The 17,203-nt window shown below is 40.5% G+C and overlaps 1 protein-coding gene across 1 annotated transcript in view; it reads left to right on the top strand.

Annotated features, from left to right (window-relative positions):
* LOC104412093 (RNA polymerase II elongation factor ELL2-like) overlaps positions 1–16,372 on the top strand; it is a gene marked incomplete at its 3' end in the record, with an annotated part of 18,688 nt that extends 2,316 nt beyond the window's left edge. Inside the window, exons 2-7 of the mRNA XM_010022697.1 lie at positions 1,607–1,654; positions 8,532–8,653; positions 11,273–11,436; positions 14,066–14,325; positions 16,030–16,154; positions 16,285–16,372. Coding sequence (XP_010020999.1) covers positions 1,607–1,654; positions 8,532–8,653; positions 11,273–11,436; positions 14,066–14,325; positions 16,030–16,154; positions 16,285–16,372 — 807 coding nt within the window. The remainder of the gene's footprint in view (positions 1–1,606; positions 1,655–8,531; positions 8,654–11,272; positions 11,437–14,065; positions 14,326–16,029; positions 16,155–16,284) is intronic.
* Between the last annotated feature and the right edge of the window lie 831 nt (positions 16,373–17,203).

Here is a 17,203-nt window from a genome sequence, read left to right as displayed (position 1 = left end):
TCCTGCTGACTGCGCTCCGTCGGCTCCAGCACTCACTGGCACCTGTGTGAGCAGCATCAGCTCATTGCCAAGATCAGTGTGGGGAGTTTCCTGCTGGATGAGTGAGACAGATTTTATTGCAAAAGGGTGAGAGAAGTGCAAGTGAAGGAGGAGGAATCTGTGGCTGGAGGGAAGAGAAGACAAGAGGTGCATCTAACTTGACTTTCCAGTCCTGAATGTTTCTGGATGGATTTAAATTTTAAATCCATAAACACTTGCTTTTGCTGGAGTGAAGTCTTTATTCATTAGAGTTTCATCCTTTGGTGCAACTTGTTTAGGTTAAGTGTTTGCAGTGGGCTGGCAAACTCCCTGTAACATGCTGTGGACAAAGCCTAGCAAATTGAGCTTATCAGCATAGCTGACCTATGGGTTTGTGTCTAGCAGCATAATTTCAGGATTCAGTAGTGCTGAACAAAGGTAGCATTGCTGCTAGAATGGGATATTCTTATCAGCGGGCTCCTGCTGGCACTGGTGGTGTTGCTGTTTGGGCTGTATCAAGGAGCAGACCTGACCAGAAGCTAGCTTGTGACAGAGAAAAGCAATTTCCAGCTAGCAAGCTCCTTGATATTTTTGTTTTCCCTTTAACATTTGCACACCTTCACAGACAGTGGTGTCAGCACAGTAGTAGTACAGGACACTTCCATCCTTGCAGGTCAGGAGCAGGCTGAGAGACATCATAGAGACAAGGTGCAACTGTCTTTTGTTATTTTTGGCCGTGTGTATTTCACGTGGCACATAGGCAGCTGAAGAAGTAAGGATTTTTTGGGGGAGCTCAGGATTTTTTGGGAGCCAGTTTGAATTTTGACTTAGACATGTGCTCGGTGGTGTTAATTAGCAAGTTAAGAGTGTGAGAGAGAAGACACTACTCCTTGCCTTCCTGTGGAGAGGCGGGCTGACTGCACTGCTGGGAGGTGGTGGGGTGCTTGGGTTCTAGTGTTGCAAGTGCTCCTGGCATTACTGGTCCACGCTTGGGGATCTGCGCAAAGAGCAGGTCATCCGTGACAGTGGGAAGTGATGGGGCCTGAGCATTGTCCTGACGAGGAAAGCTATTGTTATCAAGACCTTTCGAGTAGACAGGTTGCCTGTGTTCACGAAGTCTGAGCTGATACCTAGAACTCAAGTACATGTGAAAATGGTGTCATCGAATAGTCTCTTCAGAAATGAAGCCATCCCAGTCCATAAGCAACTGGGACAGCAGGGCAGGGTTTGAGAGTGGGAAAGCACATAATTTTGGACTCCCACATTAGTGGTAGTTCAGGCAGAGGAGGGGTGTTTTTTCCCTTCAGTGCCAGCAGATAACATTGTACAGCATTTTCTTGGACTCCGCATGGTGCCCCGGTGATGATAAAGTACCAGCTCTTGTGCTCCTCAGCACCAAATGGAGGAAGCCCTGCATGCTGCCTGGAGCTGCTGCTGCAGCCGTGGCCCCTGGGATCTGCATCATGGTGCTAGCATGAGAAGTTTGCTACAGGCCAATCCACCTTCTCTCTCTCCAGGCAAAGTACCTTCTGCTGGAGTGTGGAGGTTTGTCAATTTGCTTACATTCTACTTATTTTTCCTCTCATAGGATCGTGTTTCTTCTCAGCCTTCAATTCAGTTTCAAGGATCCCAAGGGGTAAGTATTTTGTACTCTTACTATATTGGAAAATAAATGCAGTGTAGATTAACCAGTTCCACTTTTTTATTATCGACATTGTAAAATCTGCTAAATGCCAGATGTTTTTCATTGCATGCTTACTTAGGAGTTGTAGTTGAAAGTGAAAGAGAATCATGTTTTAGATAGGCCTTTTTATCTTGCTTTTGTCACTTTTTAACCGAAATTTGAAAGCAATAGGAATACCTTGTAAGTCATCAACTAAGCAGTGCAAACTTAGTATTTTGAAATCGACTTTCAGTGATTGGTTTCAGGGTGTAAAGCAGAACTGCAGTTCTGAGGGGTGGTTTGTATATCACACACCCCAATTGTTCTGACCCTAGCCTAAAACTAATAAAACAGTATTTCAAGCCTGTTGAAAAGTTGAAGGGAAACATGAGGAAATGGAGCTTCCTAAAGCCCACAGGTCCTGTTAAACAATCATTTTTGCAGTGGTGCAAATTGGAGAACTAAAGCTGAAGGTAAAATTAAGTACAGACTGCTTTCCAAGTGGAATGATTTAAGATTTTGGGGTTAATATTTAAATTTTAAGGGATATTCAAAGACTCATTTTTAAGGACTGCCCACAGGTGTGAAACTACAGCCCTAGTCCAGTTCAATCTGGCTGAAGGGTATTCAGATGTTGGGAGAATCGTATCTATAACAAAGCTACTTGTGCAGACAAAAGTCTCTTAACACTGCACTTGTAAGAAGATCTTTTCTCATTGTAGCTTATTTGCAATTTAAACTATACTGGCAAATATTTATACTAGTAAAAGAATTTCTTTGCTAGAGTGGATAATCGTCTTAGTTAAGAGAGTCAGCCAAAACAGCAGTACCAGAAGAGAGTGGATGGGAGCACAGATTGATCTGAATTCATGCTGCCATCAGGAGGATATCTGTGATGTACTTGATTTGTCTGGGAAGTAATCCAGTGAAATGGACTGTCTGGCTCCACTGGTCAGCTTCCTGAGCCGCTGCCTGGGGCAGCAGGTGCCTGAGGGTTGCAAGGGATGGAGCAGGAGATGAGTTCAAAATAAGCTCTCAGAGTAGAAATAATTAACCTACCTGTTAGCATGATGTCCTGCAAGTGAAGGAAAAATTACCAGTATGCTTTACCTGCCCTGCACCCACTCTGTCTGTGCAAAAGTTCATGTGCTGCTTTCTTCTATGTTCTCTGGTAGCAGCTTCAAGGCGGTAGTATGTGAACTTTGAGATGTTACTAGCCTGGGGGAGGCTTTGTTTCTCAGCTGTAAAAATCTGGGTTTTTTTATCAAAAAGTGTCAAAATCTGGGGGCCACAAGACTGCTGAAGAACCAACTGTTATCTTACAGTGATGTCACCCTCATTTCTACTAAAAAGTTAATCCAGATCTGTGCTATTTCATCATGTAACTCAGCAGTAAGGTTTGCTCCGTTGCTCTTTAAGAGGGAAACATCTGCAGGGACTTTGCTGCTTGCTGCAGAAGTAATAAGTTCTTATAGAATCGTAGAATCGTTAGAGTTGGAAAGGACCTTAAGATCACCTAGTTCCAAGCCCCTTGCCTTGGGCAGGGATACCTCACACTAGACCAGAAGTGCATTTCAAATCTATCCATATTTGAAGAAATACAAACTAAGGAAGTTATTACATGAGATTCCTAGACCCTAAGTCTCAGCAATAAGGAGAGAAATTTAAGGATATTAGGGCAAAGGGTAAGTTAAAACAGGACATTTTACGACTGTATGTACAGCAGGAGGGAAATGGTTAGCTCATTATCTCTGTGTATTGTGCAGCCATGTCCTTAGTATTTCCAGAGTACGCAAGTTGCATGACAGAGGACTGGCCTGGCCCTTTGAAAGGTCTGCCTTCCTCTTCTGGACTGGTTTCCACTTGCAGGTTTCCAGAGTGAAGAGTCTTCAGTGTGCATTCATGCCAAGGTGTTGCAGGTCACCTATGATGGCAAAGAGTTTCTTTAAATGCTGCTAAAAACAGACAGTGATTTTTTTGTCTCTTGAGAGTATTTCCTCTGCAATCCATGCAACTGTCTTAACTTCCAGATGAGGATAAAATACTAATATTAAAAAAGACTTTTTTTTTTTTTTTTTAATATTCCATCTCTAGTTACACATTCTAGTGCCAGTCCTCCATGGATGATGGTAAAAGCTGGAGTGGAGAAATACAGGTCCCTGCTGGCCTGGGGTGGTCTAGAGTTGTGTTAGATGTGGGAATTGAGGAAAGGAGGCTTACATGAGAAGAGGCAAGGGAGGAGCTTTTATTTTATGTATATGTTTAACAAGAAGCCAATATTCGTGTCAGAGGGGTTCTGCAGTCATGTTGCCAGGAAAAAAAAAACCCAAACCAAAACCCTAGCAAGCTTAATTTTTTTCTGTTGCGTGGTAGAGTTGCTCTGAAGGGATCTAGAGCTTGATGGAAGTATATAGATGGTCTCTGAAGGCACAATAGCAAATCTGCTAATGCAATAAGATGGTTTGCATTCTTTAGGATAATAAATCATTTGTCCATACTGCATAGATAGCCTGTAGATGCTCTTCAGTTCAAGAATGGAATAGTTTGCACAAAACATAGATAAGAACCCTGTGATCTGTGAATTAATAAAATAACTGGTGATTGTTAAAATAAACTTTTGCACCAGATCACAGATCAGTCCTTGGGAGGGAGAACTTTTACTTTGTTTAGGAACATCTTACTCCCTAGCGGTCTGGATGATAATGTGTGCTGATGGCTGAAATAGCTGAAGGACACAGAGGGACTGCAAGAAATGGATCGTTACATCATAATTTTTAAGAAATACCTTGTAATTAAACATTTTGGAGTACATACACCTAAGCTGCCTGGAGAATGTAGCAGCTATGCTGTGCTAGATAAAATAGCCCTGGGGAATGTGAGTATCGGCAATTAACTTTTAATGCAGTAGGGATACATTTAAATGAAAAAAAAAAAATACTCTGTTTATAGTCCCATGTACTTCTGTAGTGATAATGTTTCAGACAACTGCTATTTCCCTGATGTGGCTTCCCTCCTTTATTTTTAACTTTCTCTGCTATGTCCTGCAACTTCCAAATAAATTTATTAGATAATTACAAGGCATGCACCATACCTGCAGCTGGTGATGTCCTTGATCTCCTGCAGCAATGGACATTCCTAATTTGGAGGGCCCTGCAAATAGTAATTTTTACTTCCTTTAACCCTGTGTAGAGGCTTACAGCATGTGGTGGGTGCTGGTGTGGGTGTGGCTTGTGAGCTACCATATCTTATCCTTAAAAGGTGAGATGGTAAAGTTGAAATGTTTCTGAGAAGAGGCAAAGAAGAGATTGAGAGAGAGAGAGGACTTGAACACATATGCTGAAAAGAGGCACCTGAAAATACGGTGTTCATGTCAGCCTGATAAGATGATGTAGTACCATAGAAGAACAAAAGCAGAGAGAAGGTAGATATGTTCAGAAAGAGATTAGGTGACTCTACTCTGTTTTTATGAGACCCCACGTGGAGCACTGTGTGCAGTTCTGGTGTCCTCAACTTAAGGAGCAAGTCCAGAGGAGGCCACTAGGGGGCTGGATCACCTCCCATACAAAGACAGAGTAAGAAAACTTGGGGCTTTTCAGCCTGGTGAAGAGAAGCTGTGTGGAGACCTCATAAAAATACGGTGTTCATGTCAGCCTGATAAGATGATGTAGTACCATAGAAGAACAAAAGCAGAGAGAAGGTAGATATGTTCAGAAAGAGATTAGGTGACTCTACTCTGTTTTTATGAGACCCCACGTGGAGCACTGTGTGCAGTTCTGGTGTCCTCAACTTAAGGAGCAAGTCCAGAGGAGGCCACTAGGGGGCTGGATCACCTCCCATACAAAGACAGAGTAAGAAAACTTGGGGCTTTTCAGCCTGGTGAAGAGAAGCTGTGTGGAGACCTCATAGCTGCCTTCCACTACCTGAAGGGGACCTACAAGGATGCTGGAGAGGGACTCTTCATCACGGACTGTAGCGACAGGACAAGGGTTAATGAGAGTGGTGAGGCACTGGAACAGGTTGTGCAAAGAAGTGGTAAACGCTCCATCCCTGGCAGTGTTCAAGGCCAGGTTAGATGAGACCTCGGGCAACATAGTTTAGTGTGACATGTCCCTGCCCATGGCAGGGGGTTGGAACTGGATGATCATAAGGTTCTTTCCAACCTGAACCATTCTGTATCACTTGGGCTTGCTCCAAGCAAAATACGTCTGGCCTGCAATGAGTATACTGTAATCGCATTTTTTTCAGGAATGATGGAAAAGAGGAGGACAGAAGTGACAAAAAGCTAAGAGCCAGAGAAACTGGAGTGATTCTGCACAGGGGCTTTCGGAGAAAATTATTGAAACTGTTCCTGCATTAGAGAGTAGGAACAAGGATGGTATGTCAGAGTGAGATAGGGTAATATGATAGATCCAGAAGTCAGTTACTAAGAGGAAGGGATTAAAGTCAAAGGTCTGAATTATTCTAGTGGAAATTCTCTATTACTGAATCCATCAGATGGTAAGAAATTGCAAGCCAGTTTGAGTACACAGAATTTAAACTATCATTTTAAAGTAGACAGCAGAGGCTCCAGTTGCTCAATACTTGTTCCAAAGTGCTCCAGCCTAGCCAGATGTGACACTGGGGCCAGGTCAGGGCACAACATGCCGCTCCTGTGCACATCAGACCGATAATGCTGAAGGGTCTGCAGCACTGGGAAAACTCCCCCTGCCATGGGGTGAAAGGTGGGAGGCAGAAATGGGGTACCCCTGTGTGCCACAAACAATGCTTTTGGCAATGCCCTCATCTGCCTGGCTTTCCCCAGGTTGTACAGGCATTTGATTGTAGCTTGCCAGAGTTCATCTGTGTTTGTTTTAAGTCTTGAATTTTTTTTATTCGTATTTTTTGTGTCAGTTAAAAGGGCACCATTCTGTGATTCTATGATTCTGAAATGGGCTTGGTGTCTTATTGTCCTGTGTCAGTTATTTTCATTTGGGAAGGTTTAGAAGTGCTCTCTGCATTCTTTTGTTTCCAAACAGCTTGAAGTAAGAAGACTTTATCATTTTATCCTAAAGTCTCAAATTTCAAAACCAAAAACTTTAAGACTTAACCTCTGCAAAATGTCTGTTCTTCCAGCTTTTGTTTATGTATCCTATGCTAAGATTTTTTTTTTTTTTTTTTTTAAATTTAAAGAGAATGCTGTACCATCTTGGTCCTTCCTTCCTTATGGGATTTCCTTTAGAAAAGGCCTGAGCAATGGTCATCTAGTTCTTACAAAATTTTGAGAAAAATATATCCTAAAAATTTGAGAATGAAAGTAAATTTCTAGACCTTTTCTTTGCTTCTTCAAAGACAGCTGTCACAATGGTAGTAGTAGCTGGCTCCCTCATCATCTTCAGCCTCTGTGTGTGAGGGAATCTTTAAAACATTCAGTGTTTCCATTTGAGTTTGCTCCTGGGAGGTTGTTGTTGGTGATAAGCTTCATAGCCATCTACCAGTTAGGAGGCAGACTTGTTTTTCTCATACTTTATCAATATCTTTTTCAGTATCTGTACATATGCATTCTTTAGGCTGATCAATGGAAAATAAAAATTTATTCAAAATTTTGAGAATGAAGTTCCAGCATACACAGCAACAGTTACCTGCTTCTGTCTGCTCAGCTATATTTCTTGAGGGCCAGCCTTGGCTTTATCATAATAGATAGTTGTTGTTTTTCCAGAAAGTATATCAGGCTACAATGGGTTGATTTCAAATTGTCAAATTCATATATGCGTACCTGCAGTATTTACAGTAAAACCACTATGCTGAAACATTAAATCAGTCCAGTCGCTGTCACAAGCCGTTGCAAGCTTTGCCAGTACTGATGATTAAAATATAAATGGTAATGGAATTGTGTTATAGTAGGACTTTGTGCAAATTACGTTGAAGTTTATGAAGCCAATCTCGCACGCAAAATATTAAAAGATTTCTGAAAGACTGTTAAATACTGCTTTTATATATCTTTGTTCATCTTATTTAATATTCCATTAAAAATTCAAGCAAATTTCAGAAGACTAGCTTTGTTTAGATTTATTGCCAGCTAGTTTTACCTTTAGAATAAAGTAGTTGGATTGCAGTAGGTTTTTTGTGTATGGCAGCAGATTAAAAAATGTGCTTATGCCAATTATCAATTTAATAATTTCTCATATTTACATTTTTAAGTTCCAGCAGAATGCAGCATATTCTGTACTAAGTCATTAGTTCAGCCAAGGAAATCCAGTGTTACTACAGCTGACTAAACTTACAAAAATATTCACATTTACATTTATGCAAATAATTTAATCTAGAGTTGAGTAGAAGAAAAAGGCTGTAATGCCTGTTGAAGTTGAAAGTCATCCTTTATACTTTTAAGAAGTTTTACTCTTGTAATTTGGGTGTTGCTGGGGCTTTTTTCCCTTCTTGGAGCTAATTCCCACATTTGCTTCATTGGGACCAAATAAATCACAAAGCTGGGGCAGTGTCCAATATGGTTTGTGTGAATTGCACTTGTCTGTTCCGTTAACTGAGCTTCAGACCATTTAATTGTACTTAGGTGCTTGCATTTAAAGCTAAGCATGTGTGTATTAATTCCACTAAATGGGGAAGGATGGCTTTGCTGAGTTGAGAGGCTCAGCAATGGTAGCCTTTTCCAGTGCAGTTACTCCTGTGGCAGATGCACAGCCAGTGCTGGTTCCAGGGGGAGAATTCTGCCAAAGCAGCATTTTTAGTAGTGTGACTGAAATCATAAGAAAACTTTTGAATCACAGTTTCTCATTTAAAATTATGGTCCCATAATCTCAAGCAAAGGAGTGTAGACTGAAGTTTTTATGTAAACTTTTTTTTTTTTTCCTTTTAGCTTATTAAAATTCCCAAAGTTGATCAGCCAAATGAAGTGAATACATTTAACTTCTTAGTGTCAAATATTGGCAAAGATAATCCTCAGGGAAGCTTTGACCTGTTCCAGCAAAAGGACTCAGGGTAAGTTTTACTTAATGTTTTTTTTCATGGCAAATTTAAGTAGATTCTTAGGCTTTGAGCATGTAGCAAAAACCTTTAACAGAAGCATGCTCTGCTGATGAGCTGCAGTAGAAAATTAATTCCTAGCAATAGCATGATTTCTTGCTAATCGTAAATACTTGCTTTTATGTAGAATTCTTTTTGGTTTTGCTCTTTAAAAAGTAACTTTCTGAGTACTTTCTCACCTCCTAGTACTGTTTTTTGAAAGCATTTGGAGCTCAACATCGTCCAGGCTAGACCAGATCCATTCTACAACCATATGTAAATATGATTATGGCTGACAGCATGCTAGTATGCTGGCCATGATGGATAGTTGTCTTATTTTAAGAACCACATAAATCAGTGACCTTACCCATAACTGTATGACCATGGTGTTTCAGAACCCAATGTAATACAGCAGCGCCTTGTCCTGGTCCTTTGAGTCAAAGTGAACAGTGTTAACATCTACTAAAATGGCAAGAAAACACCATTTGCTTCAGCTTCTAGAATACTATGTTTAGTGTCGTAATGGTGGCACTGAATAACTGTTAGTTCCATTTCATTCATTAGCACATTGTAGGCAGAGTTCATTTATCAATTTGGGAAGCTGATAGCAAACAGGCACATTAACAGAGGTCTCCAAAAGGTACTGCTCAGGTTCTTGGTTACAGGAGAGCTTCTGGCCTTGATTTCAAAGCAGAGATTTGTATAGATAGCAGGTTTTGGGAGCAATGAGAAAACGAGCTGATTTACTAGCTCTTTGCCTAACAGGAGATCTCTCAGCATCCTCATCCTCCTTTTTTTTTTTTTTTCCCCTTTGCTTTAGGTCTCTTCTACTACAGTACAGTCTTTCAGTGAACTCACTTAACTGATGAGATTGGCAAAAAGCCGAATGGTTTAGTGGCAGACCTGGGGGAGCTTGGGCAGTGTGGGTTTTTTGGGGATTTTCTTTTGGGCTTTTATTCTATCTGAAAGGAGCGAGACAGCTTCCAAGGCCGGCACAGAGTGCATGCTAGGGGTGAGAGGTCCTGCCTACTCTCCCAAGCATCCCTAAGGGCACCTTCTTCTTCAGGAAGGAACACCTTCAGTTGAATGAAATTGTACTTTTTAAGATTAAATTTAATCTGCTTTAGCTCTGAATCATTCTGAATAGCATGTCTAGCTAGTTTTGTGGTTTGTCAAATGTGGCAGTCAAATGTTGATTGACTCTGGTAGTTTATGGTAGTCAAATGTGGTTTGACTACGAGGTCTTTTGTAGCCAGCTCTCAGTTTGTGCAAAGTGACTGCAAAGTTAATGCAAAACTTGAGTAGTGTTACATGCAGAGTTGTTTTAAAAAACAAACAAACAAAAAAAATAAACCAACCCAGAAAGGTCCTCTGCAGGGTGTGTAGTCTAATTTTGTCCTCAGGGCAGCTCTGCCTTCCAACACTGGCTTGGATTTTGAAAATGCGCAGCCCAGGGAGAAGGGTTGCATGTCTCAGTCCATGCTCAGCCGTTCTGGTTGTAAAAACCAGTAAGAAAGTCAGGGATGTTCAAGGAAGTGGGCAACTGGTAAAAGCTGTGCTTTCTATGGCAAGAAGGACCTTTTTTATTGTTGTTCATGTGGTGATTTCGGAGCAAGGAATACATAGCTCTAGGCTATGGACAAAACTAGCTGAAATACTGGCCATTGGCTTGGTCCAGCTTTGTGACTTTCAGAAATAATGTAAGTTGAGACATGAGATTCTTGACCCTTGAAGCCTTGGTGGAGAGTTTTAGGCTGGTTAAAGTGTTCCAGATTAGCTAAAGCTGGTGTCCTTTCCCTAGTCAGAGCTGTTCAGTGGCAGGTGCTGCACAGCATCCTTGTTAAGAGCGGTGTTAATTAGACCAGTTTAAAGAAAACTGCGGGTGTACACTTGGGCTGATCACGGTGGTCCAGGCTCCTCCAGAAACACCTCCTGGAGCCCAGCACCTGCCCTGAAGCCATTGAGGAGACGTCACCATCCTTCCCCTCGCACAGGGTTTGCTCTTGGTGCCTCTTCTCAAATGTGAATGCTCAGAGGAGCGGGTGGGTGGAGCATAGGCACACCTCAGCACTGTCAAACGCACAGAGTGGGTGATGAAGAGGGCAGACATCTTTGTCAGCAAGATGAGGGGAGATGTGGGCACAGGTCTCAAGGACAGGCTGGCTTCCCCTCCCTGGGCCTTGCAGGGCCTGGGACCATCACCACCACGTTCAGTAGAGGACAGATGTATGTTGAGCTGAGAGCCAGACAGCCGGTGGAGAGGCTCCGGGGCAGGGCCTGCCTGCCATTAGGGCGCTGGTGTGACTGCCTGAGCTGCTGCCGCCGTTGTCATGGCAGGCATTACCAGTACAGCCACCAGCACAGCCCTGAGCCTGCCCTAGTACAGTTATGTGAGGAGATTGTAATTATGCTGACAGTTAAAACAAACAATTAGGGTGTGTAGAGACAATTTGAAGTATATCTACACCCTAGCTACCTGTTAGAACTGGAAAACGTTTTTCTTCGCCTGTTAAGGCAGGTTTAAAGTTCCTGATACAACCATGCTTCTAAATCTGAGCTAGTGGTTGGGATCAACCTTCTTCATTGTTTTTGTAGTTCTGGAGTCTCGCAACTCAGTTGCCTTGGAATTGTACAGAATAAAATTACAGTATGTGCAACAAATGATTCGCATCTGAAGACCAGAGAGCGCATGGCCCAGGCAGAAGAGGAGGCGCGCAGTCGAAGTGCAAAGTTTATTAAACCTGGTGGACCATTTTTAGGTATGGTTGTATTTCATTTTTTACTAGATAACTAAGTTTTCAAACTCATTAATTCATCTTGTCAGTGTATTCTTGGGAAAGATGGTATGTTTAGAGATCTTGGATGTAGGTAGCTTGTCCTCATGTTGCAGACTTGCAGTGTCCTATTGCTGTGTTCAGACATCAGCCTTTATTCTTTTCCTTCAGAAGGCCTGCCACCCCTTCCTTGCCCCCATACCGCTTGACTAGTTGAAATTTTTACCACAGAGGTGAGGGTTTTTCACTATCCAATGCACTTAAATTCTCTAGTTTAGTAGCCACTGTTTTATTTTTGTAATAGCACTTGTGAGTACCCAAGTATTGTGCTAAACCATTAAGCTTAATTTCTAATCTAAAAAAAACCCAAAAGACCAACCAACATTCAGGAAGTCTCATATGAATTCAGAAGTTTAATATGAAAAACTTTGCTTTTCACACTTTCTAATGCTGATTCAGTATTATTTATTTTATGTCTTGGTGATTAATAAGCAACTGTTACCACAAGACCATTGCTTTGGTTGTTGTTTTGTTTGTTTGTTTGGGGTTTTTGTTGTTGTTAAACTAAGGTAATGTTGGCATTGTCCCAAGGATTTCATTGTTTTCTGCAAAACATTTCCCTGAGGAGCCTGCAGGTAGACACAAGGTAAGCATCCATTTTACAGGCAGTCAGTGGTATAGGCAGCACCAGTCCTGCCTGCAGCTGCAATCTGAACCACGTTCATCCGTCTTCATTAAGTAACACAGGCTCTCCCTGGCTATGTCTGCGGTCCTCTGCCAGCATGGACATCAGTGACAATTGGTGGTGCAACACTTGCTCTGCCTCAGCATACTGCAGAGCTTTATTAGCCAGCACTGTCATGGCTTTTTGGAGATACAAAACTAAGTGTGTATGTCCTTGATACCCAGGGAGCTCAGCACGCGTTGACACCAGTATGCGGAGATGGGACTTCTTCCACTGTGTTGTCTAAACTGCTCTTTAATGGCAATGTGAGAGGTGCTGCTTTCATGTATTTCAAAACATCTCACTGTGGAAGCTCTATTTGACATTTGAATCATCTGCATGATTCTTGTTGGTGGCTTAAATAGATCTTAAGTGAATAAGATAAATTGGGTCTGAAGACTGGCAGTAGGACAGTTAGGGTATTTAGGGTACTTTTGTTTCAGACTGGCATTGAGGAAGCTCAGGTAGGACAGGTCTAGTTGCTGGTAGGTCACAAGGATGACTTTGCCACATGCTTCATGCAGGACAAATTAGGAACTGGGGTTGTTAATCACGTTAATGCTTGGTTATGTTTTCAGCTGGTTTTTTTGTTTTGATTTTTTTTTTTAAGTGAATCTGAGACATGACTTTAGGTGTTTTGTTTGAATGCTGCTTACAATATTGTCTGTGCCAAGGTTTTGTGTAACCTGCATTGAATTTAATTTGTCAAAACATTTGTAATACATTCAATAAACAGCTAGCAAGTTCATATTGTTCTAAAAAAGGTAACCATATGTGTTTGCGTGATGAGGTTTGTTCCTGAAAACCAGCGGGGCAGAGTCCAGGGAGCATGCCGGGTGGAGAGGTTATAAAGGTTTGGTCTGCACTGCAAAAATGGAAACATTTTTTGCTATTCCTAGGGACACATAGTAAGTACATAAGCACAGCTCAGTATCTGTGTGTCTGATAGAAAAGAGCAAGCTCCAGATTTTCTCACTGATACTCAACAAGTCTACCTCATACCAAATCTGAGGAGCTGGTTTCAGAAAAACACCTGGTTTGTGTCACATCCTCTGTTGGATTAGAAATAATATTTACTACAAAGGTTTTCTGTAGTATTCTGATAAACCTTTTTTCTGTCTGATAGCAAATCTTATTTAAAAACACAGAGTAATGAAGTTTGCTTCTTTTTCTGGAAAACTGAGATTCAGGTTGGCTGGCATTATTTTTAAATTCTGGATGGCATCACTTGCAAGTATTTGAATTGTGCCCCTCTTGAGAAACATGTCTTTTTGTAGAGTTTGATCCAAAGCACTGTGCCGGCCGTGTTTTAAAGCTTCGCTGGCCCTGGGCCCAAGAACTGTTAAATTTTTGCTGTGTTGTTCCTGACTGACCTGAACTTATTTAATAATAGGGGAACATTTCAGCTTAAAATGTGGTGTAACTTATGGTAACTCCAGTGATTAACACCACGCATCATTTCTTTAAGCAGTGATGCAATTAATTCTGTAGACATGGTCTCCCTAGGCATTCATAGGAAATCTTTTTAATTACATGGAGGACCTTTGCATCATCCTTTAGGGTACTCATCTGAAAAGAGTACCTGGTTTTGGGTGTTCAGTACTTGAGATTATAAACTGGAAAAATAATAAAAGCCCCATCCATATAAATAATCAGTAGTCTTCCTACAGGTACAAATCAATTGCTCATTTGCTAGCTTTTTTTTAATATTGAATATCTCTTTGTTAATGCCTAGCTCATTGCATCTTTACTGCCTGTATTCTAATAGATACTGAAATGCTAACTAAATACAATTTTCAGAGTTTATCTGGTAAATATCAACTTCTTTGTCTTGGTTTTTTGAGTTTGGTTGGGTTTTTTTTTTTGGTTTTTTTTTTCCCCTTGCTTTAGGAAGAAGACTACCAGTTAAAAGAGGACCAGAAGGCATTCCAGATGTTGTGCCTGTCAGGAAGAGATCAACTCCCATGAACCCTGCAAATACAATACGGAAGACTCACACACTAACCGCTGTTTCTCAGCGACCGTACAGGGACAGGGTGATTCACTTACTGGCACTGAAGAATTACAAGAAACCTGAGTTAGTTGCTCGCTTGCAGAAAGATGGTGTCAACCAAAAGGACAAGAACTCCCTTGGAATTATCCTGCAGCAGGTGAGACCATGGAGTTTGTGCCAGCAATTTTTCCTTCCTGCTATTCTTATAATTGTAATTTTGAGCTGTATAACTCCAGTGTTTAAATTGGAAAATAATAAACAATGTACATAATGCTCCTTGTTTTATACAGATGCCCCAAACTGCATGTCCACGTGAGGAAAGGCAAGAAAGAATGAAAAGTTTTGGGGGAGTGTTTTTATTTTGCTAGAATGGCAGGCAGTAATTAACTATTTCTAGGTTCGTTGCTCCTAATGTCTGTCTTTGTTATCTCTCTTTTACTTGCATTGCTTAACTGAGAGAAACTGACCATACATTCTGTCAACTGTGTGAAATGGTTTTTCATCCATATTTAGGTAGCTTCATAATGAGGTTTTTTTGTATAAATCTGTAAGCAGCAGCCTGAACTTGCTAAGATTGAATATGCACAGATTTGCTGCTTTTAGAATACACCTTCAGTTCGGTTTTTAAGAAGTGAATTAGTATCTTTGTTACTTTTAGTGTTTTTTTTTAAGCTGGTGACAGACAGACATGCACACAGACATGAATTATTAGTATTTGTCATGTATTGGAGGGAAAAAGTAAGCAAAGCAGTGACAAGTGGTAGTGGTGGTGTGTTGATATGTTATTCCACATTTTATAGGAGGCAAATTGATAGGAGACTCTTTTTCTTTGAGGTTTTCTTCAAAAATCTGAATGGGTATTGGGTGTAGAAGTCTAAACCAGCACTTTAGGTGTAAATGGTCTCAAGGTTTTACTAGCTTATTTTTACTTCTTGGGTTACTTTTTATTTGAAGATATAAACCCACTTTTTTTTTTTTTCCCCAGAGGTATGCAGCAACGTATACACATGACCTTTTCAGGACTGTACTTTGCTGTGATGAACCCTGTGTTTCCAAAATAGAAAAGTGTGTTTGGGCCTGTACACCTCTCCTTAAACATTTTAGCACTAAATCTCATTATCAAAATACCACTTATTAGGTATGAGTACAGTTACTTTTTCCCAGTCAGGAAAGCTTTGATATGACTTGAAATGATGGGATAAATGAAGAAGCTTAGTGCTAGTTACTGCATAGAACTGTTCAGGAGAAAGCTATAGTTTCTTGTGGCTCAGGCACTTGAGAAAGAGATGCAGTTTGTTTAGCAAGACAAATGACAGCATACTATGGTCATTAATGGAATGATGGAAAACATGCATTGTTCCAGGTAGTCTGTCCTCTGCCATCACAGTTTAACTGTGTAGAATGAGGGAGCAGCAGGTGTCCTCCTGAAGTTGAAGAAAGCTGAGTTTGTATGTGAAGATAGTGTACTTCAGTTCTTGAAAATAAATTTGGCCTATTGATGTATTTCGTGCAGTAAATATTTAAAGTTTTGGCATAGTTTGCCTGGGTTCTTAATGCTGTATTGAAGTTAAAAAACAGATACATATTGCAGAGAGGGCTTTTCCTAGAATGCATTTCATACATGCTTGCAGCAGTTTGGCATTTTCTGACATCCAAATTTCTACATACCAAATCGACCACAATTTTAAAATTGGCACTCATTATTTGAGAGCTACTTTGATTATCACATCTGAAAAAAACCAAAACTGGTGTGTGATTTTTGTTTTGAGCTTTGATCAAGCTTTGCAGTACCAGAAATCTTATTTCTGTAGTTTGCATTTAGGTATAATGAACATTTATTTTCTTAAATGTCTGCCTGTAGGTAGCCAACCTGAACCCAAAGGATAATTCTTTCTCTCTGAAGGATTATTTATTTAAAGAAATTCAGAAAGATTGGCCTGGATACAGTGAAATAGATAAACAGTCATTGGAGTTAATACTTTCTAGGTAAGTTCAGTCTCTAGGGGAAAGAAAACAGCCATTTAAAAAACTGGGAAATGAATGTCTGTCCTCCCTATAATGAAAGAACATAGATATTTTTTGCCTTGTAACCTGAAATGTTGGGTTGTCATTGCAGAAAATTAAAGTCATCTGAGAATGCCACCAGCACCAGCTGTTCAGAATCTCCTGTAACTTCTAGCACATGTGCTCCATCAACTTCTCAGGTACTTGTGTTTGTTCGTTTTGTTTTGGTTTTTTAACATTATTTACAATGTATTAAGAATTACCACACTTTTATTAGTGTAAAAGCTGTGATATGAAGCACTGATACTGTTTTTAACATGTGAAAAACTGGAACATTTATTTCTAATTGGGTTATTCTATTTTTTTAAAGATGGTTGCACTGTCAAAGGCTGAAAAAACTTAAGGTTACATAGCCTAAGGGCTGCTATATTTAGTGTTCTCTCTTTCAGAATGCTAATTAATTTAAATGTTTATTTAGAAAAATAAACAATTCCTGTCTGCACAGTATTTTGTAAACATACCTTGATCTCTGACACCAGCTATCCCAGTGCTAATGTAGGCTTTTATATCCTTATGCTATTATTTAAATATACAACTTAAAGTCTAAAGTAAGGACAAATTGCAGTAGTGATCCCCTTGGAGGATTTTTTTTTTTTTTTTTTTTCCTCTCTATAGGCATGATTTAAGTACCCAATTTTGATTCAGGGTATGCCCGGTGTGAAAAGGCAGATCTGAATCAGCAGGCACTACATCTGCCTTCCCCCCAGCCTTTGTAGACTTAAAATATGTATATCCTGTTTTCCTGTCAGTACAAGAGTACAATGCAAACCCTTTCAGAAGAAGCTTGCAAAACTCTGCATAAAAAACATTAAGGAAAAGTTTGATAGTTTCTGTGATTGAAACTGTGTTTCAGTGCTTGCAGTGTACAGCAGTAAGCTGGGAAGTATGGAAAGCTTTTACAACTGAGATGATTACATTTAAACAGAAAAGGGAGAGCAGACTTCCTCAGACTTCCTTCCCCCCCACCTCCC

Source organism: Nestor notabilis, unplaced genomic scaffold (genome assembly GCF_000696875.1).
Source record: "Nestor notabilis isolate BGI_N333 unplaced genomic scaffold, ASM69687v1 scaffold9719, whole genome shotgun sequence".
NCBI lineage: Eukaryota > Metazoa > Chordata > Aves > Psittaciformes > Psittacidae > Nestor > Nestor notabilis.
This window is presented reverse-complemented; position numbering and strand designations above follow the sequence as displayed.